At 43.7% G+C, this 27,983-nt stretch overlaps 2 protein-coding genes across 9 annotated transcripts in view; one reads left to right on the top strand and one right to left on the bottom strand.

Moving 5' to 3' along the window:
* Nucleotides 1-72: 72 nt before the first annotated feature.
* Nucleotides 73-24,480, bottom strand: PRIM1 (DNA primase subunit 1). Of its 2 annotated transcripts, none has more exons than XM_003824904.4 (13): nucleotides 24,342-24,480; nucleotides 23,174-23,331; nucleotides 19,055-19,161; nucleotides 18,910-18,983; nucleotides 18,182-18,318; nucleotides 16,186-16,244; nucleotides 15,108-15,217; nucleotides 13,869-13,960; nucleotides 13,558-13,699; nucleotides 11,420-11,489; nucleotides 10,568-10,659; nucleotides 6,272-6,370; nucleotides 73-3,862 (listed from the first exon to the last, which is right to left on the bottom strand). In XM_003824904.4, exons 1-13 carry the CDS (start codon nucleotides 24,442-24,444, stop codon nucleotides 3,843-3,845), a joined length of 1,263 nt encoding a protein of 420 aa, XP_003824952.1. In that variant the 5' UTR covers nucleotides 24,445-24,480; the 3' UTR covers nucleotides 73-3,842. The 2 variants fall into 2 exon arrangements, with proteins under 2 accessions (XP_003824952.1, XP_054951486.1); XM_055095511.1 differs by lacking the exon at nucleotides 73-3,862 and adding an exon at nucleotides 3,901-5,877.
* HSD17B6 (hydroxysteroid 17-beta dehydrogenase 6) overlaps nucleotides 24,339-27,983 on the top strand; it is a 38,088-nt gene continuing 34,443 nt past the window's right edge. For 3 of the 7 annotated variants that reach the window (XM_034935627.3, XM_008978546.4, XM_034935626.3), the window contains exon 1: nucleotides 24,607-24,726. The gene's annotated coding sequence lies outside the window, so the exon portion shown is untranslated. Of the gene's footprint in view, nucleotides 24,465-24,605; nucleotides 24,727-27,983 lie in introns of those variants that run through there. The other 4 variants (XM_034935625.2, XM_008978548.4, XM_008978549.5 and 1 more) reach the window with 4 other exon arrangements.

The raw sequence follows: 27,983 nt of genomic DNA, 5'->3' as shown, positions 1-27,983 counted from the left end.
ATTAGTCTGTGTGTATATATACACACACACACTCACACTCTAATTGGAAGGAAAAAGAAACAGTCTATCTCATAAAATTATCCCATGTAATCTTTATATAAAACTTAAAAAGTTTGTTACTATTAAATTGTAGACATAATCAATTTCTACCTAATAAATACATGATCTGGAAGATTTTCAATGCAGTCCTTTAGTCCATTTACCTTCAGAAGGACCAGAAATAGCCCATTTCCTTAGACAAAACTACATATTCACAATTTTCCTTTCTTCCCCAGCAAGCCCACTTACTTTTTCCTCTCTGTAGTAATGACTAGCCAAGGAAGGATGTATTTTTTTTTCCTTTTTTTTTTTTTTGAGACAGGGTCTGGCTCTGTTGCCCAGGCTGGAGTACAGTGGGGTGATTATGTCTCACTGCAGCCTCCGCCTCCTGGGCTTAAACGATTCTCCCACCTCAGCCTCCCGAGTAGCTGGAACTACAGGTGCACAACACCATACCCAGTTAATTTTTGTATTTTTTGTAGAGACGGGGTTTTGCCATGTTGCCCAGGCTGGTCTTGAACTCCTGGCCTCAAGTGATCTGCCCACTCTGCCTCCTAAAATGCTGGGATTACAGGTGTGAGCCACCACACCCGGCTAGCTGTTTCTTAAGTTGGCAATTTTGAAGATAGAAGCCATTTCTTTGCCCCTTTGTTTCTACAGTTCTAATATGTGACTGAATTGGCAAATCAAGAAAAGGGGAAGTCAGTAGTCCTTGGGTATATTTTTGCTGTCTTTAAGAACTAAACATTGGCTGGGTGCCGTGGCTCACACCTGTAATCTCAGCAGTTTGGGAGGCCAAGGCAGGTGAACTGCTTAACCCAGCAATTAGAGACCAGCCTGGGTAAGATGGCAAGACCCCGTCTCCACAACAAAATAAAACGTAAGCCTGGCAAGGTGGCACATATCTGTAGTCCCAGCTACTCCAGAAGCTGAGGCACGAGGATCCCTTGAGCCCAGGAGTTAAGGCACTTTAATGCTAGACATATTTATAAAATGATAATGAAAGCTGAAAACGTCTCTTTTTGAGGCCGGGCGTGGTGGCTCACGCCTGTAATCCCAGCACTTTGGGAGGCTGAGGCAGGTGGATCACGAGGTCAGGAGATCGAGACCATCCTGGCTAACACGGTGAAACCCCATCTCTACTAAAAATACAAAAAATTAGCTGGGCATGATGGCACGCACCTGTAGTCCCAGCTACTCAGGAGGCTGAGACAGGAGAATGGCGTGAACCTGGGAGGTGGAGTTTGTAGTGAGCCGAGATGGCGCCACTGCACTCTAGCCTGGGCCGCAGAGTGAGACTCCGTCTCAAAAAAAAAAAAAAAAAAAAAAAAAGTCTCTTTTTAAAAGCATACCAGTCTTTCCACTCTCCTTCTGAGTTCTTTACTGATTAGTTCTGGAATAATGAGTCTCTAGTAATTTTGTATTCAGGAGTTTTAATCGACCCACTGTTTCTAGAACCTGAAGACTTAATAACCTATAGTACACATAAGCTCAAATAATGAAGAATTTTTGGGCCAGGTGAGGTGGCTCACACCTGGGAGGCCAAGGCAGGTGGATTGCCCAAGCTCAGGAGTTCGACACCAGCCTGGGCAACATGGTGAAAACCTGTCTCTACTAAAAATACAAAAAATCAGCTGGGTGTGGCGGCGTGCACCTGCAGTCCCAGCTACTCCGGAAGCTGAGGCAGGAGAATCGCTTGAACCTGGGAGGTGGAGGTTGCAGGGAGGCGGATTGCTCCACTGCACTCCAGCCTAGACGACAGAGTGAGACTCTGGCTCAAAAACAAACAAATAAACAAACGAAAAAACCAAACAACGAGGAATTTTCCTTTTTTTGAGATGGAGTTTCACTCTTATTGCCCAGGCTGGAGTGCAATGGTGCAATCTCGGCTCACTGCAACCTCTGCCTCCCGGGTTCGAGTGGCTGGGAGTATAGGCGTGCATCACCAGGTCTGTATTTTTAGTAGAGACAGAGTTTCACCATGCTGGTCAGGCTGGTCTGAAATTCCTGACCTCAAGTGATTTACCTGCCTCGGCCTCCCAAAGTGCTGGGATTATAGGTGTGAGCCACTGCACCCAGCAGGAATTTTCTTAAAATATAGGTCAAGGAATCAATGTGTTTACTGCATTATAGAGTCTGTTTCATATAAACCAGAAGATAAGAAAAGATTGATTGTAGAGGAAACAATGTTAAAGGAAATGCAAAGGAAGGAAAATTTTCATTGTCATTAAAAGCACCAGCCTGACAGCTTGCTTCTCAATGTTTCTCGGAAGACAGAATATAAACTAGAATGACTGTTTTGTTTAGATTAGTTGTAAAACAGGGCAAGAGAAATCGGACACATTAGAACCCATCTCACAAAATCAAACTTTAAAAACTGAAGTACCTAGATACATAAAAAGTCCCAAGTATTTTCACAAGTTTAATACGTTTTATTTATTTTATAATTTTTATTTATGTTGCCCAGGATGGAGTGCAGTGGCGTGATCTCAGCTCACTGTAACCTCCACCTCATGGGTTCAGGTGATTCTCTTGCCTCAGCCTTCTTAGTAGCTGGGATTACAGGTGCCCGCCACCACACCTGGCTAATTTTCTTGTATTTTTAGTGGAGACCAGGTTTCACCATGTTGGCCAGGCTGGCCTTGAACTCCTGGCCTCAGTCGGGCGTGGTGGCTCACACCTGTAATCCCAGCACTTTGGGAGGCCGAGACAGGCAGATCACGAGGTCAGGAGATCGAGACCATCCTGGCTAACATAGTGAAACCCCGTCTCTACTAAAAATACAAAAAAAATTAGCTGGGCGTGGTGGCGGGCACCTGTAGTCTCGGCTATTTGGGAGGCTGAGGCAGGAGAATGGCATGAGCCCAGCAGGCAGAGCTTGCAGTGAGCCAAGATCGTGCCACTGCACTCCAGCCCGGGTGACAGAGCAAGACTCTGTCTCAAAAAAAAAAAAACAAAACAAAAAAAAAAAACAAAACAAAACAAAAAAAAAACCTCCTAGCCTCAGGTGATCTGCCTGTCTTGGCCTCCCAAAGTGTTGGGATTACAGGTATGAGCCACTGTGCCTGGCCCTCTAGATATAATTAAATGTCTAAAACTTAAGGACAAAACCATCATTCACCCAAACATATGACGTATCAAGTGAGCTGAGATGACAGTCCTATTACTGCTCACTTACCTCTATATATGGCAACTAGTAGAACTGGGTATTTATATCAGAAGCCTTAGAATTATCCTTGTAGAATACTGAATTTTACAAAATTATCTGCAATCCACTTATGCCTCCTTTTATTTCTCCTTCCAGGAACCTTGACACTCTCCTTGGTCGTCTCAGGAAATCTTACTTTTTTTTTTTGTTTTGTTTTGTTTCTTTTTTGAGATGGAGTCTCGCTCTGTCGCCCAGTGGCTGTGATCTCAGCTCACTGCAACCTCTGCCTCCTGGGTTCAAGCAATTCTCCTGCCTCAGCCTCCCAAGTAGCTAGGATTACTGTATGCACCACCACACCCGACTGATTTTTGTAGTTTTAGTAGAGACGGGGGTTTCACCATGTTGGCCAGGCTAGTCTCGAACTACTGACCTCAGGTGATCCGCCTGCCTCGGCCTCCCAAAGTGCTGGGATAACAGGTGTGAGCCACTGCACTTGGCCAGGAAATCTTTTCAACATAAATTATTTCTCAAGGAAAATTTACTTTGAGGTTTAAGACACATATATAGTTCTGCCATATTTATTAAATGGCTCTTGAAGTATTTGATCTGTGGTTGAAGGCAGAAGATATCCACAATGGTTTGAGGAGCTCTGTCTTCAGAAATCTTTTTGTAAATCTAAAATAGAATAGATAATATATGGAAGAACAGCAAAGGAAAACAAAACAAAGCCCATTTATTTTTACATTCTTTTTTGCCTAATGCTTCTATTTAACACACATCATGCACAAAGATTTGCTTACGCATTTGTTGAAGTCCACATCATAGGCTGAGCTAGTATGGAACAGTGAGGATACAAAGGACTTAATATGGCCAGTTGCAATGGCAGCTTCAACCAGGCTTTCCAAGCTCAGAGTTGTTGTTCATCCATTAATCACACATATGAGTGTCTACTGAGTAGAGCATTATCTTAGGCACTACTGCTTAAACTATCACATATTTAAATAAAAAATGAAGTGGCAAGATAATTTGTATTGCTATAACATTGTCACAGTTTTCTAGAGTATCCTTCATCTCTTGAATAATATTCAATCTGCTGATTTTTTTCATATTGGCTTATACATATGCTCATATGTCTCCCATTTAGAGTACCCTTCATTTGACACTGCTATCCTCTTTGTGTTTCTTTCCAGTTATTATACGCAGCAGGATTTTATTAGTTTCCTACTGTACCTGACACTTGATAATCTTGCACTTTTCTTTCCCCTGGCTTCTATAACATTTTCCCTTCCATCTTTCATTTCTTCACTTCTAAATCATTAGCAAGTCTCAAGGATGGTTCCAGTATTTGCACTTTTCGGAGATCTCCAGTGCTACTGTTCTAGTGGCAATAGTGCAGTTGGCCTCTTGGGCTCTATTCTAGTCCCTGTCTTGCCCAGATTTATCTTTCTAGATAAAAACTACAAATCATGGCATTCCCTTCCTCAGAACTTTTAAAAGCTTCCTATTAAGCCCAAAACCAAGCCCAAACACATAAGCTTGGAATTCAAGGCCATTCAGTTTGCTTCTTTGGATTTATAGCCCATCACTTCTGGACACACAGTATACTAGATTAGCTGTACTACTTGATGGCTTCCAGAGTAACTGGATGCTTTCCTGTCTGTCTTTGCTCTTGCTGTTCCTTCAAGAATGAACAACCCTTGGCCTTTTTCCACCTCCATACCCTTGTCTTATCATATTTCTGCTTGTGGAAATCCTTCTCATACCTTATGGTATAGTATATTGGCATTAGGGATTAGAAATTTTTTTTTTTTTTGAGATAGTGTCTTGCTCTGTTGCCCAGGCTGGAGTGCAATGGTGCGATCTTGGCTCACTGCAACCTCCACCTCCCGGCTTCAAGTGATTCTCCTGCCTCAGCCTCCCAAGTAGCTGGGATTACAGGCGCACAATACCACGCCCGGCTAATTTTTGTATTTTTAGTAGAGACGGAGTTTCACCGTGTTGGCCAGGCTGGTCTTGAACTCCTGACCTCAGGTGATCCACCTGCTTTGGCCTCCCAAAGTGCTAGGATTACAGGTGTGAGCCACCGTGTCCGGCCTAGGGTTTTTTTTTTTTTGAGACGGAGTTTTGCTCTTGTTGCCCAGGCTGGAGTGCAATGGCACAATTTCGGCTCACTGCAACCTCTGCCTCCTGGGTTCAAGTGATTCTCCTGCCTCAGCCTCCCTAGTAGCTGGGATTACAGGCTCCCACCACCACACCCAGCTAATTTTTTGTATTTTTAGTAGAGATGGGGTTTTACTATGTTGGCTAGGCTTGTTTTGAACTTCTGACCTCAGGCGATCCACCTGCCTCAGCATCCCAAAGTGCTGGGATTACAGGTGTGAGCCACTGCACCCGGCTAGGGATTAGAATTCTTACAGCAGCTACACTGAAAGGAGTTCAGATACCACCATTTTCATTTGAAATCTCAGAGTCCATCAGATAAAATCTCTTTCTTAGCATTTTGTACTTTTTTTTTTGTATTAAGTTAGTACTTCTTTTTTTTTTTGAGATGGAGTCTTGCTCTGTTGCCCAGGCTGGAGTGCGATGGTGTGATCTCAGCTCACTGCAACCTCTGCCTCCCCGGTTCAAGCGATTCTCATGTCTCGGCCTCCTGAGTAGCTGGGATTACAGGTGCCTGCCACCACGCCCAGCTAATTTTTTGTATTTTTAGTAGAAACAGGGTTTCACCATGTTGGCCAGGCTGGTCTCGAACTCCTGACCTCAAGTGATCCAACTGCCTTGGTCTCCCAAAGTGCTGGGATTACAGGCGTGAGCCACCGTGCCTGGCCAAGTTAGTACTTCTTAAGGGCAAGGAGGCACGATGTTAATTCATCTTTGTCTCCCTTATAGACCTGATACTTAGAATGTGTTTAATAACTATGCGTTAAATTGAATTAAGGAACCTCAATTTCCAAAACATTAAGGATAGTAAGATAAATCTGTAAATTTTGGGAGGAGGGCAAAGAAAGACTAGAACTCAAAAATTGCTCATTTCTACTAATAATAATATCTAACTAGATAGAAGGGAAAGGCATAGAGTCTTACCACTCTTCTTAAGAAGTTCTCCTTTTCGGGATTTATCCAGATTTTCAAGAAAATGTTCAAAAACTTTCACATAAGGTGCTAGACTGGTCTTCTTATAATCTAAATTATGAAGAATGTACATTATAATTAGCATACTGGCAGCAAGAATAACATGAAAACACAACTAAGTTTCTTATAAGAATTCTCTAGGGCTGCCCAATTGAAATATGAGAGAAACATACATACTTTTAAATACTATATTAGTCACATTAAAAAAGGTGAAATTATTACTGAGACAGGATTTCACTCTGTCATGCAGGCTGAAGTACAGTGGTTCTGTCTTGGCTCACTGCAGCCTCGATCTACTGGGCTCAAGGGATCTTCCCATCTCTGCTTCCTGAGTAGCTATAACTACAGGCATGTACCACCATGCCCAACCAACTTTTTTTTTTTTTTTTTGGTATTTGTAGAGACGAGGTCTCACTCTGTTGCTCAGGCTGGTCTTGAACTCCTGAGCTCGAGTGATCTCCCAGCCTCAGCCTCTGAAAGTGCTGGGATTACAGACACATGCCACCATGCCCAGCTAAAATATTATTTTTGCATGTAATAAAAATTGAGATATATGATACTCTCTTTCATACAAGTCTTTTATATTTTTATATATATATATAAAATATATATATATATTTTCTTTTTTTTTTTTTTTTTTTGAGACAGAGTCTCACTCTGTTGCCCAGGCTGGAGTGCAATGGTGCGATCTCGGCTTACTGCAACTTCCGCCTCCCAGGTTCAAGCAATTCTCCTACCTCAGCCTCCCGACTAGCTGGGATTACAGGTGCCCGCCACCACAATGAGCTAATTTTTTGTATTTTTAGTAAAGATGGGGTTTCACCATGTTGGCCAAGCTGGTCTCGAACTCCTGACCTCAGGTGATTTGCCTGCCTTGGCCTCCCAAAGTGCTGGGATTACAGGCGTGAGCCACCGCGCCCGGTCCATGCCTTTATTTTTGAGTCTTGCTCTGCTGCCAGGCTGGTATGCAGTGGTGCAATCTTGGCTCACCGCAACCTCCGCCTCCCGAGTTCAAGCGATTCTCCTGCCTCAGCCTCCTGAGTAGCTGGGACTATAAGGTGTGTGCCACCATGCCCAGCTAAGTTTTTGTATTTTTAGTAGAGACGGGGTTTCACCATGCTGTCCAGGATGGTTTTGATCTCTTGACCTGGTGATCTGCCCGCCTCAGCCTCCCAAAGTGCTGGGATTACAGGCGTGAGCCACCGTGCCCGGCCCCATGTCTTATTTTTGAGACACTGTCTTGCTTTTTTGCCCAGGCTAGAATGCAGTGGTGCAATTGCAGCTCACTGCAGCTTTGACTTCCCTGGCTTAAATGATCCTCCCACCTCAGCCTCCCAAGTAGGTGGGATCACAGGGAGTGCCACCACAGCTGGCTAATTTTTTATTTTTAGTAGAGACAAGGTCTTGTGTTGCTCAGGCTCTGGTCATGCCCTTTTGGAGATTATTAGAAGTTTTTACATTGAGTATTCTTGTTTTTTTTTTTGAGATGGAGTCTTGCTCTGTCTCCCAGGCTGGAGTGCAGTGGGGCAATCTCGGCTTATTGCAACCTCCACCTCCTGGGTTCAAGCGATTCTTCTGCCTCAGCCTCCCGAGTAGCTAGGATTATAGGCGCCCACCACGACGCCCAGATAATTTTTGTATTTTTAGTAAAGATGGGGTTTCGCCATGTTGGCCAGGCTGGTCTTGAACTCCTGACCTCAGGTGATCCATCCGCCTCAGGCTCCCAAAGTGCTGGGCCTACAGGCATCAGCCACTACGCCTGGCCTGCATTAAGTATTCTTTGATTTATAAAATAGTTTAAAAAATGTACACAACAAAAAATTTAATATAGGCAGGGTGCGGTGGCTCATGCCTATAATCCCAGCACTTTGGGAGGCCGAGGCAGGTGGATTACCTGAGGTCGTGAGTTCGAGACCAGCCTGACCAACATGGAGAAACCCTGTCTCTAGTAAAAATACAAAAATTAGCTGGACGTCGTGGTGGGCACCTGTAACTCCAGCTACTCAGGAGGCTGAGGCAGGAGAATTGCTTGAACCCAGGAGGCGGAGGTTGCAATGAGCTGAGATTGCACCATTGCACACCAGCCTGGGTGACAGAGTAAGACTCTTTCTCTTAAAAAAAAAAAAAAAAAAAAAAAAAAAAAAGAATATACAATTTTATTCATCCATTTAATTACATAACCTATAATGATACCCAATGGGAAAATATGATTGAGAATAAGAAAGGAGTTTCACATAAAATTTGGATTTTAGTAGTATCCTACGTTTGCATGGAATTAAGAATCCTCATAATAGTTCTTTAAAAAGAGTAAGAAAGAAATTATACTTTTTTTTTTTTGAGATGAAGTCTCACTCTGTTTCCCAGGCTGGAGTGCAGTGGTGCAACTTCAGCTCCCTGCAACCTCTGCCTCCCGGGCTCAAGTGATTCTTGTGCCTCAGCCTCCTGAATAGCTGGGACTACAGGTGTGCGCCACCATGCCTGGCTAATTTTTGTATTTTTAGTAGAGACGGGGTTTAACCATGTTGGCCAGGCTGGTCCCGAACTCCTGACCTCAGGTGATCCACCCACCTTGACCTCCCAGAGTGCTGGGATTACAGGCGTGAGCTACTGCGCCCGGCCACATAATTTTCATTTTGAGACAAGGTCTCTCTCTGACACCCAGGCTGGAGTACAGTGGTGTGGTCAAGGCTTACTGCAGCCTTAACCTCCTGGGCTCAAACAGCCTCTTGAGTAGCTGAGACCACAGGTGCCTGCCAGCATGTCTAGCTAAATTTTTTTTTTTTGGAGAGACAGGGTCTCTCTGTGTTGCCCAGGGTGGTCTCAAACTCCTAGGCTCCTCTTGCCTCAGCCTCCCAAAGTGCTGGGATTACAGGTGTGAGGTGAGCAGTAAGCGAGCATTACCGCCTGAGCTCTGCCTTATGTTAGATCAGCAGAAGCACTAAATTCTCAAAGGAGCATGAACCCTATTGTGAACTGCGCATGTGAGGGATCTAGGTTGCGCACTCCTTATCAGAATCTAATGCCTGATGATCTGAGGTAAAAAAGTTTCATCCTGGAACCATCCCCAACTCCTCCCCCTCTCTTTGCAGTCCGTGCAAAAATTGTCTTCCACAAAACTGGTACCTGATGCCAAAAAGGTTGGGGAGTGCTGCGCTGCTATGCAGCATCTTTTTTTTTTTTTTGAGACGGAGTTTTGCTCTTGTTGCCCAGGGTGGAGTGCAATGGCGCGATCTTGGCTCACCGCAACCTCCACCTCCTGAGTTCAAGTGATTCTCCTGCCTCTGCCTTCCGAGCAGCTGGGATTACAGGCATGTGCCACCACAGCCGGCTAATTCTGTATTTTTAGGATAGACAGGGTTTCTCCATGTTGGTCAGGCCGGTCTCGAACTCAGGACCTCAGGTGATCAACCCACCTGGGCCTCCCAAAGTGCTGGGATTACAGGTGTGAGCCATCGCGCCTGGCCTGCAGTATCTCTTAGGTGTTAGATTTGCCTTCCATTAGCAGGAAGATTTAGAAATTCCTTAGCTTCTTCAAATTCTTTTTTTTTGTTTGTTTGTTTGAGACAGTCTCCCTCTGCCGCCCAGGCTGGAGTGCAGTGGCACAATCTTGGCTCACTGCAACCCCTGCCTCCCGGGTTCAAGCGATTCTCCTGACTCAGCTTCCCGAGTAGCTGGGATTACAGGTGCCCTCCACCATGCCTGGTTGATTTTTGTATATTTAGCAGAGTTGGGGTTTCACCATGTTGGCCAGGCTGGTCTTGAACTCCTGACCTCAAGTGATCTGCCTGCCTCGGCCTCCCAAAGAGCCGGGATTACAGGCGTGAGCCACTGCGCCCAGCCAGCTTCTTCAAATTCTTGAATATACAACTTGGTAAACAGTTTAGACATACGTTTACCATAAAACCCACCTATATGCATCAGAAACAAAGAAAAAAAGTACTGCATATATAATAGTTGTTAAATAAATAGGTGGTGAATCTCAGAGACTGATTATTCATACTTATTGATAGTTTAATCTTACAGTATAGATCCTAGCATTAGAAGTTACTTAGGAAATATGTGTTGAATCAGACTGGATTCAATAACACCACTTGGGCCACTGTTGAAGAAAGGACACAAACATTGTATGCAGTTCCAGGACAAATGCTGATCCATTCTAGTTGAATCAGAGAATTAATTACTGGAGTAACAGATGGATATCTATATAAAAACCCTGTATTAAAGTGAAGCTTCAAAATATTACCTTACCTCTGGTTCTATGTTTGACATCAGATTCAGCTTCATTCTCCTCTTTTTCCTCTTCATTAGTGGAAATGGCATCCAATTCACGGCAGATGAAGCTGCAAGTAACAGAACAAGAGAATTTTGTTTTTGTTTTTGAGACGGAGTCTTGCTCTGTTGCCAGGCCGGAGTGTGGTGGTGCGATCTTGGCTCACTGCAACCTCCGCCTCCCAGGTTCAAGTGATTCTTCTGCCTCAGCCTCCCAAGTAGCTGGGACTACAGGCGTGTGCCACCAAGCGCAGCTAATTTTTGTATTTTTAGTAGAGACAGGGTTCCACCATGTTGGCCAGGATGGTCTTGATCTCTTGACCTTGTGATCCACGCGCTTTGCCCTCCCAAAGTGTTGGGATTACAGGCATGAGCCACCGCGCCTCACCGAACAAGAGACGTTTAATGTTGGTTTCTGATCAGCATTATCCAGTGTATAATAGCATGTGAATCCCATAAAATTTACTGTAAAAAAATTATGTGGCCAACTAAATTTGGGATATTCTAAACACCATGATCTCTTCTTGGAGTTTTTCATGCATATTATCATATGAAAGACTGTGAAATACTGTAGTAAAAGATACTTTTAATCTGTTTAAGTCAGAATTTCCTAAATTTACTTGACCTTAAAATCTTTTTCTTACATAACAGCAGGTGAAAATCTTGTATTGTTCTATTAGGGCATCGTCATCTAACCTTTGAACCTTATTTGGTTTCCATAACCAAATATACCATTCCCATGCAACTACTTCTCTAAGGAGGCTAATTCAATTTATTTAAAATTCATAACAACAATTACAAACAAGGAGTGATCAATGATCTGAAACATACCTTATGGTCGGAACAGTAAATGGATCAAACTGGTCCACTTTCTGCAAATCAATAGGCACAGATATGCGACCTGTAAGACACAAAAGTTATAAACTGATGGTTGTGGACTATAAATCATTATAGGCATCTCCTACAGGTTATTTTTGGTTAAAATTTTTATTTAAGGCTTAGACAAAGGGTTAAATTTATCTGTTAAGAAGAGTATTTAGAAATATAAATTACTTTCACATTAGCTGTGCCCTTACTCTTTTTTAGAGTTAATGCCTCACTTTGTCACCCATGCTAGAGTACATACAGTAGCATGGTCATAGCTCACTGCAGGCTTGATGTCCTGGGCTCAAGTGATCCTCCCACCTCAGTTGTCTCCCAAAGTGCTAGGATTATAGACGTGAGCTACTGCTCCTGGCCTGGCCAGTTTTTCAATTTTTGAGTTGGGGTCTCACTATGTTGCCCAGAACTCCTGGCCTCAAACAATCCTCTTGCCTCAGCTTCCTGAGTTGCTGGGATTACAGGTGTGAATGATCATGTCCAGCATGCCTTTTATTTCTCTTTAAAAAACCAGCCAGGTGCAGTGGCTCACGCCTGTAATCCCAGCACTCTGGGAGGCTGAGGAGGGTGGATCACAAGGTCAGGAGTTCAAGACCAGCCTGGCCAAGATGGTGAAACCCCGTCTCTACTAAAAATACAAAAATTAGCTGGGTGTGGTGGCGGGTACCTGTAATCCCAGCTACTTGGGAGGGTGAGGCAGAGAATTGCTTGAACCTGGAAGGCAGAGGCTGCAGTGAGCCAAGATCGCGCCACTGTACTCCAGCCTGGGTGACAGAGTGGGACTCTGTCTCGAAAAAAAAGGAAAGAAAAAAAACAAAAACAAAAACCAAAAAGCAAATGTGAAGACTGTTGAGCTATTTCCCAGTTGCTCTTATCCCTACTTTTATTTCTATATTTAGAAATAAAGTATATTTAAATATTCCATATTTAAGTTCAGAACAATCTCAGAGTTAGTGAGTCCTGAAAATAGAACAAAATAGATGGAACTATAATATTTACATTGGCTTGGTTTATTTGAGATCAATACAGATACCCACATGTCAGACACCTTTAAAAAGCATTTAGGAAATAAAATAGAAATTCCTCTACTCTTTTATAATACCCCCCTAGGATACCATATAGAATTTAACACATCTCAAAAGTGACGTAATGAGGCTGGGCGCAGTGGCTCTTGTCTGTAATCCCAGCACTTTGGGAGACTGGGGCAGGTGAATTGCTTGAGCTCAAGAGTTCAAGACCAACCTGGGCAACATGGCAAAACCCTGTCTACAAAATATTAGCTGGCTGTGGTAGCACGTGCCTGTAGTACCAGCTACTCAGGAGGGTGAGGCAGAAGGATCGCTTGAGCTGATCGGTGAGCCGAGATCGCACCAGTGCACTCCAGCCTGGGTGACAGAGTGAGACTCTTTCTCGAAAAAATTTTTTTTTTGTTTTTGTCAGTGCTAGGAGTAGAGTTCATTTCATTTCTTTCTTTTTTTCTTTTTTTTGAGACAGGGTCTCACTCTGTTGCCCAGGCTGGAGTGCAGTGGCACCATCACAGCTCACTGCAGCCTCAACTTCCCAGGCTCAAGTGATCCTCCTGCCTCAGCCTCTTGAGTAGCTGGAACTACAGGCATGCACCACCACGTCTAGCTAATTTTTGTATTTTTTGTAGAAAGGGTGTTTAGACATGTGGCCTAGGCTGGTGTTAGACTCTGGGGCTCAAGTGATTTGCCCACCTTGCCCTCCTCAAGTGCTGGGATTACAGGAGCAAGCCACCACATACAGTCACACACAATTTTTTTTTTATGACCTTGGATGGGTTACATCTTGGGCCACCGTTTTCTCATCTGTACAATGAGAGCTGTTGTCCTAAGATTTTGATGGTCCTCTCCAAATCTAATATGGAACCTCAGAAACCCAACTGAAAAACAGTTACATAGTAGAAACTCATCTGGTAGCTACTTAACTGACTTAGGTATTAGGTGACAGAGCAATTCTTCTACCTTTAAATCACAGACATTATATATATTCAGACCTAATGCCATGCTTACTAAAGCCAATAGCAACTCATTTTTCTTTTAGTTTTCCTTAGTTTCCTTGTGTAGTACCTGTTTTAGGATGAACACTAAAAGGGCTCTTCAGTAGATGATTGATTCCTTTGCTGACATTGATATCCAGCCGTGGAAAACAGTACTGGAGCATAATCTCCCACTCCAGCCAGGGTCCATATTTGTCATTTTTGATGTTATTCTAAAAGCAGATACAAGGCCAACATGAGGATCAGTAGGAACTGTTGAAGATTTCTTTAAAGAAAGTTAAAAAAACGATCTTCAACCATCTTTAACTGACTAGGCAAAGCAATCAATTTAATTAAGAATTGCATTATTATATCTGTAATACAGATTTCAGTGGCATATACCTGATATCTGCTGGCTACTTTCTTCAAGTGCTCCCAACGCTGAAGTGAATTGTGAGACTTTTGGAAGCTTTGTTGAAGTTCATCATGAATTGGTGATGGGTCATTAAGGAACAGACTCATTTAGGGAACATCAATGAACAATTTAGTTTTAAGTATGTATTACCACAAGGGTGTCTTATAAATATTCAGAAAGTAGTTATTAACATTTCTTGAAATATAAATGTTGACTGGGTGTGGTGGCTCATGCCTGTACTCCCAGCACTTTGGGAGGCTGAGGTGGGTGGATCACGTGAGGTCAGGAGTTCGAGACCAGCCTGGCCAACATGGTGAAACCCCATCTCTACTAAAAATAGAAAAATCAGCAGGGCATGGTGGTGCACATCTGTAATCCTAGCTACTCTGGAGGCTGAGGCAGGAAAATTGCTTAAACCTGCAAGGTGAAGGTTGCAGTGAGCTGAGATTGTGCCACTGTGCTACAGCCTGGGCAACAGAGTGAGACTCCATCTCAACAACAAAACAACCCACCCCACAAATGTTAAACTCAACAGCTGTATCCGGCCGGGCACAGTGGCTCATGCCTGTATTCCCAATATTTTGGGAGGCTGAGGTGGGTGGATCATTTGAGACCAGCTTGGCTGACATGGTGAGACCCCGTCTCTATAAAAACACAAAAATTAGCTGGGCGTGGTGGCGTGTGCCTGCAGTCCCAGCTATTTGGGAGGCTAAGGCAGGAGAATTGTTTGAACCCGGGAGGCGGAGGTTGCAGTAAGCCAAGATCACACCACTGCACACTCCAGCCTGGGCAACACAGTAAGACTCCGTCTTAAAAAAAAAAACAACAACAACAAAACCCCAAACCAAACCAACACCAGTTGTATCATTGAAATCTTCCCCTGTAAAAATACAGTGATGATATAACAGAAAGAATGCCAAAATAACTATAAGGTATGATGTAAAGTTTTCCCTGGTCTGCATGTATTTTGACTATGTAATTCACCATTCTTTAGCTGTTAATTCTAGGACCAACTTCCAAAATGAGAAAACTGATTTGCAACATGGCCCCATTTTTTATTATGTTCCAGACCAGAGATACTAAAATCCAGAAATACAGGAGATATTTTGTGTAAAAAAGATTAAACTTATAAGTATATGAGAACTTACAAGCAGACATGTCTAACATTTATAATATCACAGATCAAAACAACTAGCTCACACAGAAATGATCACGGGAAAGGATATTTTCAGGAACAAGGGCTAAAATCTTATCCCAGCTTTCTTTATTTTCGAGAATATCTTGATTAACCAAGGCATATTCTTCAAAGTATTTTTTTATTATGTTTATAGATTTTCTGTAAGAACAACAATAACAACAGAGTCCCAACACTATCAGTAACACATATGCCACATAGGTATTGCTGCCATTGTGGGGAAAACTACTGCTTATTTTCATGACATTTTCAGAACTTAACTAGGTAAAATGGGAATACTACCCTGTGCAGGGTTATGATAATTAAATGAGACACTTTTAAGGGAAAAGAACCTGACATAGAACCTGGCACAGAATGGGTATACAAGAAATGTTTACTTTTTAAACCTCACAACTTAGAAGGTTAATATACGCAATAAGGGTAGAAAGTAACCAACCCAGGACACCATAATACATCAGTAGTAGAATGTGGGATGCAGCCTACACTTTCCACTGTGAATTGCTTGTATTAATATCTCAACAATCATATAATGTTTGCAGTTTACAAATATGCATCACATTTACTCTTTCACTTAATTATTGATACAACTGTGAGACAGGTAGAGTGCATGCTGTTCTCCCCATCATAGAGATAAGGAAATGGAGGCAGCAATATTTTGTCAATATTTTATCAAGATCATAGTAAGTGGCAGAATAGGAATTTTTACTCCTAATATAAGGCTTTTTCCACTATCCTAGAGAAGTAGTGAATTCAGTGGAAAAAGCAATGGAGTAGGCTTTACAGTCAGGCAGACCAGGGCATGAATCCTAAATTTAACAACTAACTTGTCGTGTGATGCCAAGCTCATTATAAAATCTCTCTAAAACTCATTTTCCTTATCTATAAATGGAGATACCATTGAGTCTCTTGTGGGGTTTTTTTGAAGAGCAATGAGAACATCTGTAAAGCACCTTTTAGGAATACTGCAGCATAAAATAGGCACTCAATTAACCATAGCTATTATTATTATAAAATGCTACCCAGCAGTGAAAATTGATAGCAAGGTAACTCTAAAGGCACATGCCAGTAAATCAGACACCTTAAAGTGCATGGAGACTTTTCCAACAGACCTGATAAAAGGGTGAATTTTTTCACTTAGGTGAACTTTCTTTTTAACGTCTTGACCACCCTGAAAAATAAATCATTAAAAAAGAACTTCAGGTATACAATATAAATACAGTCATGTGCAGCATAACGACATTTTAGTCATGATGGACTGCATATAAGATGGTGGGCGCGGTGGCTCACACCTGTAATCCCAGCATTTTGGGAGGCTGAGGTGGGTGGATCACCTGAGGTCAAGAGTTCAAGACCAGCCTGAATCCCATCTCTATTAAAAATACAAAAAATTAGCTAGGCATGGTGGCGCATGCCTGTAATCCTAGCTACTCGGGAGGCTGAGGCAGGAGAGTTGCTTGAACTCGGGAGGCAGAGGTTGCAGTGAGCCAAGATCGCATCATTGCACTCTAGCCAGGGTGACAAGAGTGAGACTCCATCTCAAAAAAAAAAAGAAAAAGATGGTGGGTCCCATAAGATTGCAATACTGTATTTTTACTGTGACTTTTCTATGTTTAGGTATGTTTAGCTACATCAATACCTATCATTGTGTTACAATTGCCTACAGTATTGAGTACAGTAACATGCTGTACAGGTTGTAGCCTAGGAGCAATAGGTTATACCATATAGCCTAGATGTATAGTAGGCTATACCATCTGGGTCTGTGTAAGTATACTCCATGACTTTTGCAAAGTGATGTATTTCTCAGGATGTATCCTTATTGTTAAGTGATGCATAATTATAATTAAAACATTTCTAGGGCTGGACGCAGTGGCTCACACTTGTAATCCCAGCACTTTGAGAGGCTGAGGCGGGCGGATCACCTGAGGTCAGGAGTTCGAGACCAGCCTGACCAATATGATGAAACCCTGTTTCCACTTGCCAACATGCCTGGCTAAATACAAAAATTAGCCGGGTGTGGTGGCAAGTGCCTGTAATCCCAGCTACTTGGGAGGCTAAGACAGGAGAATTGCTTGAACCCGGGATGCGGAGGTTGTGGTGAGCCAAGATAGCGCCACTGCACTCCAGCCTGGGTAACAGAGCGAGACTCCGTCTCAAAAACAAAAACAAAAACAAAAAATTTTGTAGGCTGGATGTAGTGGCTCACACCTGTAATCTCAGCATTTTGGGAGCCTGAGGTGGGAGGATAGTTTGAGTTTAGGAGTTCAAGAACACCCTGGGCAATATAGTGAGACCCTGTTTCTGCAAAAAATTAAAAAATTGGCTGGGCATGGTGGCGCATGCCTTTAGTCCCAGCTACTCAGGAGGCTGAGGTAGAAGGGTCACTTGAGACCAGGAGGTCAAGGCTGCAGTGAGCTGTGGTCATGTTACTGTACTCCAGCCTGGGTGACAGGGTGAGACCGTGTCTCAAAACAAACAAACAAACAAACAAAAAAAAACCCAAAAAAAAACAAACCAAAACCAAAACCAAACTTTAACATGTTCTATTATTTTATATATAATAAATCTATTTTATCTATTATTTTACATATGCCACAAAGGAAGATATTTATAGCAAAATAAAATGAAATATCTTAAAACATGTAGCTACTATGACTTTAAATGATCTATTGGTAAGATCATTTACTCTGCAATGTGAATGCCATTAAAGATAAGTTTTAGGCCAGTGTGGTGGCTCATGCCTGTAATCCCAGCACTTTGGGAGGCTGAGGTGGGTGAATCACCTGAGGCTAGGAGTTCTAGGCCAGCCTGGCCAACATGGCGAAACCCAGTCTTTACTAAAAATACAAAATTTAGCTGGGCACAGTGGCGGGAGCCTGTAGTCCCAGCTACTCGGGAGGCTGAGGCAGGAGAATTGCTTGGACCCAGGAAGCAGAGCTTGCAGTAGTGAGCCAAGATCATGCCATTGCAGTTCAGCCTGGGCAACAGAGTGAGAGTCCATCTCAAAAAAAAAAAAAAGATAGTTTCATTTTCTTTGACAGTAAACATATCAGGCTTGGTAACATCTAGAAACTAAAGCAATGCAAATTAGAATTAAGAGGATCTTACCTTTACAAGGCTCAAATACTCAACTATCCCAGAACGTACGGCAGAAGACAGTTTTCTAACTGATTCATCACAGACCCAACAATGAACACCTCTCCTTCCAGAATATACCCAGAGACGATGCTTAAATCCAAAGTCCTCTGAGGAAGAGAGAAATAATAAGTTTTAAAACAAATCTATAAACTCCTTAATTAATGTATATTAAATTACTTGTTGTTTCCTGTGCTCCCCATGTTCTTGCTTCATCTCTTTACCCATCCTGGTCTCTCTGCTGGGAATTTCTTTCTTTTTTAAAAAACTATTTTATTAGGCCAGGTGTGGTAGCTCACGCCTGTAATCCCAGCACTTTGGGAGGCCGAGGTGGGCAGATCACGAGGTCAGGAGTTCGAGACCAGCCTGACCAACATGGTGAAACGCTGCCTCTACTAAAAATACAAAAATTAACTGGGCGTGGTGGCGTGCGCCTGTAGTCCCAGCTACTCAGGAGGCTGAGGCAGGAGAATCACTTGAACCCAGGAGGCAGAGGTTGCAGTGAGCCAACATTGTACCACTGCACTCCAGCCTGGCTGACAGAGCGAGACTCGTCACACACACACACACACACACACACACACACACACACACACAAATTAATGAGATTTGATCACAAAATACAGAGACTAATAGTTAATAGTAGTCAGAGGAAAACCGATTCTTACACTTGACCCCAGTCAGAAACTGCTGATACTTGCCCTTCAATGCTCTGTCAATGATGCGTATGGCCATTGTCATGAGGGTCCAGCACTTAGGACATATGTCTGCAGAACTAAAGCAGAGTCATCATTACTCATTGTCAGTGATATCACCCACCCTAACAGCAAGACACACAGTGCTCACCTACAACATCTCCTCACATCGTCATAGTCTGTCATGTCAATGTCAAATACCAGTTCTTTTTCCTGAGCCTGGAAAGCTCCCAGCTTCACTGTATTGTGTTGATTGGGCTACAAATACAAAATATTGATCAGTTTCTATAAGAGCTGCCACACTGCTAAATCTGCTTATTTTCTACACATATGGAAAAAGTTGCCAAACAGAAATAAAGAGACTATATAATGCCAACTTTATGGCAGTGAAAGTTCATTATTTTGGATCTTACACATACACTATTGATGAGAGTCTTAACTTTCACCAACTTAAAGCAGGGTTTAATGAATACACATCCATCGTAAATGTTTGTTGGTCAATAAGGATAATAATAAAGCTGTTTTTAGTCTTCTGACAAGGGAACGTATACAAATAATGGCCTATTGCAAGGTGTTTTAAGAACCTTTACTTGTTACCATACATACAAGTATTTAAAATTTTTCAATAATTCAAAAAGATCTCCCCAGTTAGTTTGAATTGAGACTTTATTATAAAGAGGCTATGAGAAGCTGGGCACGGTGGCTCATGCCTGTAATCCCAGCACTTTGAGAGGCTGAGGCGGGCAGATCACTTGAGGTCAGGAGTTTGAAACCAGCATGGCCAATATGGTGAAACTGTCTCCCTACTAAAGATACAAAAATTAGCCGGGTGTGATGGCATATGCCTGTAGTCCCAGCTACTTGGGAAGCTGAAGCAGGAGAATCATTGAACCCGGGAGGTGGAAGTTGCTGTGAGTCAAGATCACGCCACTGCACTCCAGCCTGGGTGACAGAGCGAGACTCTGTCTCAAAAAAAAGAACCTGAGAGGGTAATTCCACCATAAGTTTTTATAACTGTAAGTCAGAAGGGAGTGATTACTGAGGAGATTCATAAAACTAAATCTTAGGCTGTCAGTAAGGAAAGATAAGAGGCGCAACCCAATTTATACCTCAGAACCCCCAAAAGGCTCAGGGATAGGTGATACCAGGTATTGCTGGAATGAGTAAGTGCGTGTTTAGTGAAGCTGAGATGAAAAACAGGAAGATTTTTCAAGGCCACCCTTGACTGAAGGAAAAAAAAAAGGAGGATTGGTTCAAAGCATAGTTAAGAAGCAGTTAGCTACCCAGATTCGTACAGTTAGCTTGCAGAGCTAGGTGACTGCTCTTTCATTTCCCTGGCAGAAGACACCTGAATTATTTTCCGGAGAGCATAAAACAGAAGGTCCCTGGACTTGGACAACAAGTACAATTGAAGAGTGTGTTGTATTGATATTACAAATTGATATTAGGGGAATAATTAGACATTTATATGTGGAATGTTAAGACCCAGCCCTTTCCACCCACTTCTGTACTCTTCCACTACCAACTCAGGCAGGAAGCTAGAAGATTCCTCTCTAAATAATCTGAACAGGGCTGGGCGCAGTGGCTCACGACTGTAATCTCAGCACTTTGGGAGGCTGAGGCGGGCAGATCACGAGGTCAGGAGATCGAGACCAAGCTGGCTAACATGGTGAAACCCCGTCTCTACTAAAAATACAAAAAATTAGCCAGGCGTGGTGGCACACACCTGTAATCCCAGCTACTCGGGAGGCTGAGGCAGGAGAATCGCTTGAACCCGGGAGGCGGAGGCTGCAGTGAGCCGAGATCATGCCACTGCACTCCAGCCTGGATGACAGAGCGAGACTCTGTCTCAAAAAAAAAAAAAAAAAAAAAGCTTTAGCTAAAATAAAGTGGTTGCTTCTGGGTCTGGGTGTGGTAGCTCATGCTTGTAATCCCAGCATTTTGGGAGGCCAAGGCGGGTGGATCACTTGAGGTCAGGAGTTCGTGACCAGCCTGGCCAACATGGCAAAACCCCGTCTCTACTAAAAAACACAAAAATTAGACAAGTGTGGTGGTGTGCGCCTATAATCCCAGCTACCCGGGAAGCTGAGGTGGGAGAATCGCTTGAAACCGGGAGGCAGAAATTGCAGTGAGCTGAGACGAGCCACTGCACTCCAGCCTGGGCAAGAGAGCTAGACTTGTCTCAACAAAAGAAAGAAAGAAAGAAAGAAAGTGGTTGCTTCTGGGTAGCAAAAAATGAGGGGGAAGGGTAGCAGAATTTTTTTTAGACAGGGTCTCACTCTGTCGCCCAGGCTGGAGTGCAGTGGCGTGATCTTGACCCACTGCAACCTCCACCTACCGGGTTCAAGCAATTCTCCTGCCTCAGCCTCCTGAGTAGCTGGGACTGTAGGCATGTGCCACCATGCCCGGCTGTTTTTGTATTTTTTGGTAGAGACACAGTTTTACCATGTTGGCCAGGCTGGTCTTGAACTCCTGACCTCAAGTTATCTGCTCGCCTCAGCCTCTCAAAGTGCTAGAGTTACAGATGTGAACCACCGGCCCAGCCTGGTAGCAGATTTTTTAAAAGCCGAATAGAAGTACTTGATTTTGTAAACCATGTGCATACATAACTGATAAAAATCACAAAACAAAACACAAAAAGTAAATAAAGGTCTATAGATGCTTCTGTCTTGGCCCAAGAAAAAAATGAGACGTTTTCTCCCTTTAGAAATTAAGGAGAAGGAAGTAGAGAGTGGCACCCTAACCCTTCTTAGAAGTTCATTTTCAGTTTTATTCTCAACCTATAAAGGGGAAGTAAAACAACTCCAAAGTATTTTTTTCTGCCTGCCTTTTATTACCTCTTCTCCCCTTACTTTGATGATGAGAGACGGGTCTGGGATTTAGAGTCAGAAACCCTGGGTTTAAGTGCCAGCTCTATCATTTAGAAATTGTGTGTGAGCTTGTGCAAACTATTCAAGTTCTCTGGGCCTGTTTCCTCCTTTGTAAAAAGAATGAGGATTGATACAAGAAACAAGTTATATAACATGAAAAACTCCACATAAAAGCTATTATGCTATGTATGTATTCCCTCCACCCACCAGTGTATATATTTGAGAAGGGGAAGAAGGGCAATTTTGGTTTGTTCATTCACTCAACAAATATTTATAGTGTACTGTCTCTTGCCAGGCACTCTTCTAGGGAACTTAGAATATACCAGTGGCAGGGGGTGGGAGGAGTGGCAGGTTTTAGTAGACCTCACTGAGAAGGTGCTATTTGAGCAAAGATTTGAAGGAGGTGAGGGGATGAACCAAGTATAGAAATGGGTTTTAGGCAGTGGAAACAGCTTGAGCAAGGGTCAGTGTGGCAGGAATGAATGAGGGGGAGAGAAGGACTTTTAGTCAGTGAAATGAGCAGCCACCAGAGAATGTTTTCAGCAGAGGAATCACAGATTCTGAGTTGTTTTAAAAGGATTACTCTAGCTTCTGTATTGAGAATGGACTCTAGATTCTACAAAGGCAAACTGTTAGGAGGTTTTTACAGTAATTCAGATGAGATGATAATGTTGGTAGCACTGGTAGTAGTGGCTGGATTTTAGATACACTTATGGTAGAGCCAAAGGGATTTCCTAATAGAATGGGTATGGGAATGTGAGAAAGAGAGGAATCAAGAACAACTCCAGGGGTATGAAGGAAAAAGAATATAAATGTTTATTATGACTGAACTGTACACTTAAACGTGGTAAAGATAATAAATTTTATATGTATATTTGACCTCAATAAAAATAAACAAAAGAAAAAAAGAATAACTTCCATGGTGGGAGAGAATGTAATTCTCTTTTATTTCCCTCTTTTTTTTTTTTTTGAGGCCAAGTCTCGCTCTGTCGCCCAGACTGGAGTGCAATGGCGCGATCTTGGCTCACTGCAACCTCCACCTCCCGGGTTCAAGCGATTCTCCTGCCTCAGCCTCCTCAGTAGCTGGGATTACAGGCGCGTACCACCACGCCCGGCTAATTATTTCCCTTTCCTAAATCATGTCGACTTCCTCTTCCTAGTAGCTAGATACTCAATTTTTTTTGTCCTAGTAAAAATGCAACCAATTCACTCCCAAATGATTTCATCAGTAATGCAGAACGTCAAAGAACAAAAAAGGATTAATCACTTGCCAAACAATTAAAAAGTGGCTTTTCATCTAGAATAAACTCTAAACATTTAATCTCAAAACGCAAGAGGAATCAACCCATTCTTGGTTTACAAAATAAAACAACAAAATATATTAAAAAAAGATTTCTTACTCTGTGAGAATATACTGCGCCTATATCAATCTTGTATGGATTCATTTTCTGCATCTCCTTTTCCAGATCACTCTGGTTGTTGAAGGATTGGTAGCGAATGTAAATATCATCTTTCAATGTGAATGAAAATTCACGGTGTTGAAAGTAATTCTTTATCACTGCAAAATAAATGTACATTTTAAAGTTAATTTGCTACTTTATTTGGCTCAGGGCATTATAATTTTAGCCAATGAGAAGTTTTTTTTTTCGGTGAGGGAATCTTGCTTGCTTCCTGCTCTGTCGCCCAGACTGGAGTGCAGTGGCTCGATAAAGGCTCACTGCAACCTCCGCCTCCCGGGTTCAAGGGATCCTACCACCTCAGCCTCCCGAGGCTGTAGCTGGGACTACAGGCATGCGACCCACCATGCCCAGATAATTTTTGTATTTTTTGTAGAAACGGGGTTTCACCATGTTGGCCAGGCTGGTCTCGAATTCCTGACCTCAGGTAATCCGTCCTCCTCGGCTTTCCAAAGTGCTGGGATTATAGGCGTAAGCCACGGCACTCGGCCCGAGAAGATGTTTTTTAATGAGCCCCCTATGCTCAACACCGTGGTAGATGTAAAAGAAAAACAAAACAAAATCCACATGACCTAGTCCCTAATTTGAAAGCAGTTACCATTCCGTATTTGCTAGGGAACGGTACAAAAGACGAAACAGATGCATAAATATTTTAAATATGTAATGCCACCCCTCTCTCCTCGATTCGCACTAATAAATTCAGCTGCAAGGAAGAAAGTATTTCTCTTCCTCTGAGAGAGGCTCTTCCGCTCCTGATGCAAACCATGCCTCAGCAGCTTCACGCTACGCCCCAGTAACCCCCTGGGCACCGCTGCAGGTAAACCGGGCACCTAATGTGAGCCTGACCACGCAGAGGTAGGAGCGGCGGCTCTGTTTTTTTTTTTTTTTTTTTTTTTTTTTTTTTTTTTACCGCGTGGCCGCAGGCTGGCTTATTATATCCTCTCTCGGCCCATTTACACCTAGGAAGTGGTGGGGCGGGCTCGAGAGAGCAAATGAAGGCGCGCGGCACAAAGCCTGGTGCACAGAAGGCGCTTCATATTGTCATTCTAAGGACACCCCGCCTCCAACCTCCTCAGACTCCGCTCCCGAACCCATTCCTCGCCTCCATCACCTCCACCGTAGTTGAGCCAGCGATAGTACTGAGAGTAGGGAAAGAGCCTCCGGTAATAAAGTTTAAGCAGCTCGGGCAGCTCGGTGGGGTCAAACGTCTCCATCGAACGCGGAACTCGCCACGGTAAGGATTACCACAGGAATTGGCGGGAACAGCACGGCCGGCGGCCCCGCGACTGCGCAGGCGCTTAGGCCGAGGTCGGCTGTCTGACCCGGCGGCCCGCAGTCGGCCGGGGCCGCCGGGAATTGTAGTTCCCACTTGGTGCGGGCAGGGGCTGCGGGAGACGCGGCAGTTTGCGATCTGCCCACGCGTTCGGGCACTAGGGCCACCGCTCTTGTGGGCAGAAGGCCGCGTCCATTCCAGGAAGAGGATCTTCTCCGGAAATGTGAGACCTACAGCATATTGATTTAGGTTATTAAGATGAAGTAAAAAGGATGCTCCACGTGAACTTTTTGGATGTTTTAGAAATAACACCAGTATCTTTTTTTTGTTTTTTTTTGAGACAGAGTCTCGCTCTGTTGCCCAGGCTGGAGTGCAGTGGCGCGATCTCGGCTCACTGCAAGCTCCGCCTCCCGGGTTCACGCCATTCTCCTGCCTCAGCCTCCCGAGTAGCTGGGACTACAGGCGCCAGCCACCACGCCTGGCTAATTTTTTTTAATTTTTAAATTTTTTTATTTTTAGTAGAGACGGGGTTTCATCGGGTTAGCCAGGATGGTCTCGATCTCCCGACCTCGTGATCCGCCCGCCTCAGCCTCCCAAAGTGCTGGGATTACAGGCGTGAGCCACCACGCCTGGCCGACACCAGTATCTTTTAAAAACGTTTGTAGGCAGGCGCGGTGGCTCATGCTTGTAACGTCAGCACTTTGGGAGGCCAAGGCAGGAGGATCGCTTGAGGCCAGGAGTTCGAGACCGGTTGGGGCAACATTGTGAGATCTCTGTCTACACACACACACCCACACACAACTAGCCAGATGTAGTTGCGTGCGCCTGTAGTCCCAGCTACCCTAGAGGCTGAAGGGTGGGGGGCGGGGAGTGGGGGGAGGGGGCAATCAATCTCTTGAGCTTGGGAGGTCCAGGCTGTTGTGAGCCATGATAGTGCCACTGCACTCCAGTCTGGGCAACAGAGAAAGACCGTGTCTAAAAAAAAAAAAGTTTTGGAAATTAGTTCTTCATGGAATTTCATGAATTACTAGATCCAATATGTGGAAATAAACAAATAACCAAATGAGAAAAGCATAGGCTATTTATTCAGAGCTTACTATAGCAAGGGAGTCAGCCATCATCACTTGCATTTGATAGGACTCAAAGGCAGGCAGAGGAGTAGGAAAGCTTTATAAAAAAGGGAAGCCGTCAAGGTGTTCTTTGATTGGAGGCTGTTGGCATGGAGAAGCTGTACCTGGGCTAACTAGCAGTAGGATGCGGTATGTGATTGGTTTAGGGGTGGGTGTTTGGCTTTCTTTGGTTGGACCTATGTTGGAAGCTGTTAAGGAAGCTGTAGGACACTAGTTAAGGCATTTGGGCCCATTGCTACAGGGGTTGTTGTTTGGCCTCCAGGATCATCATTAGAGATAGCAGTTTGACTTTATACAAGTCTGACTTGTAGCAAGCTTGCTTCCTGTGCTGTTTATTATAGATAAGGGGGTTGGTTTCCCCAGCAGGTTGCTGTAGATTGTGGGTCAGAGTTCTGTTTTTATATATGGTCTGGCTGCTGTTCATATATTTAGTCTCTCAAATAGAACACCCAGGTATAAGAAAATATGAATTATAGGAAGCTTGCAGAATCATGGAGAGCTTTACAAGTATGAAAGGAACCCATCTGCTATTGATGTGGAGATCTGCCAATCACTCTTACTGTGTAATGATACCTTATGGCAATTGTGGGCTAGAGTGGGCAGTCACATGAATAACATGTCACATGAAAAACATAGTTTTATTTTATTTTACTTATTTTTTTGAGACAGAGTCTCGCCGTGTCGCCCAGGTTGGAATGCAGTGGCGCAATCATGGCTCACTGCAACCTTGGTCACCCAGGCTCAAGCAATTCTCATGCCTCAGCCTCCCAAATAGCTAGGATTACAGGTGTGCACTGCCACGCCCAGCTAACTTTTGTATTTTTAGTAGAGACAGGGTTTCACTATGTTGGCCAGGCTGGTCTCAAACTCCTGGCCTCAAGTGATCCACCTGCTTTGGCCTCCTAAAGTGCTGGGATTACTTGTGTGAGCCACTACCTCTAGCCTTGTCTAGCACTTTTATCTTACGGAGATGGCTTCTCTCCTTAAACCTCATGAACCAACTTCTGCTGGCTTCAAACTTCGGCAGCTTTCTCACCTGTCTCAGCTTTCATATAATTAAAGAGAGTAACCTTGCTGTGGGTGAGGCTTTGGCTTAAGGGAAGTTATGGCTGGTTTGATCTTCTATTCAGCACACTAAAAGTTTCTCCATATCAGCAATAAGGCTGTTTCACCTTCTTATCGTTTGTGTGTTCCCTGAAGTAGCACTTGTAATTTTCTTCAGGAACTTTTCCAGGAAGGAACTTTTCCAGGCCAGGCCTGATAGCTCACACCTGTAATCCCAGCTCTTTGGGAGGCCAAGGTGGGCAGATCGCTTGAGTCAGGGAGTTCAAGACCAGTTTGGGCAACATGGCAAAACCCTGTCTCTACCAAACCAAACCAAACAAACAAAAAAGCCCAGAAAAATTAACAGGGTGTGGTGGCATGCATCTGTGGCCTCAGCTGCTCAGGAGGCTGAGGTGGGAGGATCACTTGAGTCAGACAGGCAGAGGTTGCAGTGAGCCAGTATCGTGCCATTACACTCCAGCCTGGGTGACAGAGTAACACTCTGTCTCAAATTTAAGGCCGAGTGCAGTGGCTCACGCCTGTAATGCCAGCACTTTGGGAGGCCAAGGTGGGAGGATTGCCATAGTCCAGGAGTTTGAGACCAGCCTGGGCAACATAGCGAGACCTCATCTCTACAAAAACTACAAAAATTAGCCAGGTGTGGTGGCGCAGGCCTGTGGTGCCAGCTACTTGGGAGGCTGGGGTGGGAGGATCACCTGAGCCCAGGAGGCGGAGGGTGCAGTGAGCCAAGATTAGGGCACTGCACTCCAACCTGGGCAACAGACTGAGACCTGTCTCAAAAAAACAGAACTTTTCCTTCGTATTTACAACTTGGCTAATTGCTTGGTGCAAGGGGCCTAGGTTTTGGTCTGTCTCAGCTTTCAACATTCCTTTCTCACTAAGCTTAATCATTTCTACGTTTTGATTTAAAGTGAGAGATGGGGGGCTCTTTTTGTCACTTGAATACTTAGAGGTCATTGTAGGGTTGTTAATTGGCTTAGTTTCAATATTGTTGTGTCTTAGGGAATAGGGAGGCCTGAGGAGAGGGAGAGAGAGAGGAGAACAGCATATTGGTAGAACAGTCAGAACACACACAACATTTATTGATTAAGTTTGTCTTCTTATATAGGCACAGTTCGTTGCACCCCCAAACAATTACAATAGTACCTCAAAGATCACTGATCACGGATCACTGTAACAGATACAATAATAATGAAAAAGTTTGAAATATTGCAAGGATTACCAAAATGTGACATAGAGACATGAAGCAAACACATGCTGTTGGAAAAATTGCACTAATAGACTC

This window comes from Pan paniscus, chromosome 10 (assembly GCF_029289425.2).
Source record: "Pan paniscus chromosome 10, NHGRI_mPanPan1-v2.0_pri, whole genome shotgun sequence".
NCBI classification, from domain to species: domain Eukaryota; kingdom Metazoa; phylum Chordata; class Mammalia; order Primates; family Hominidae; genus Pan; species Pan paniscus.
Note: the sequence above shows the minus strand (reverse complement) of the source record. Positions and strands in the feature narration are given on the sequence as shown.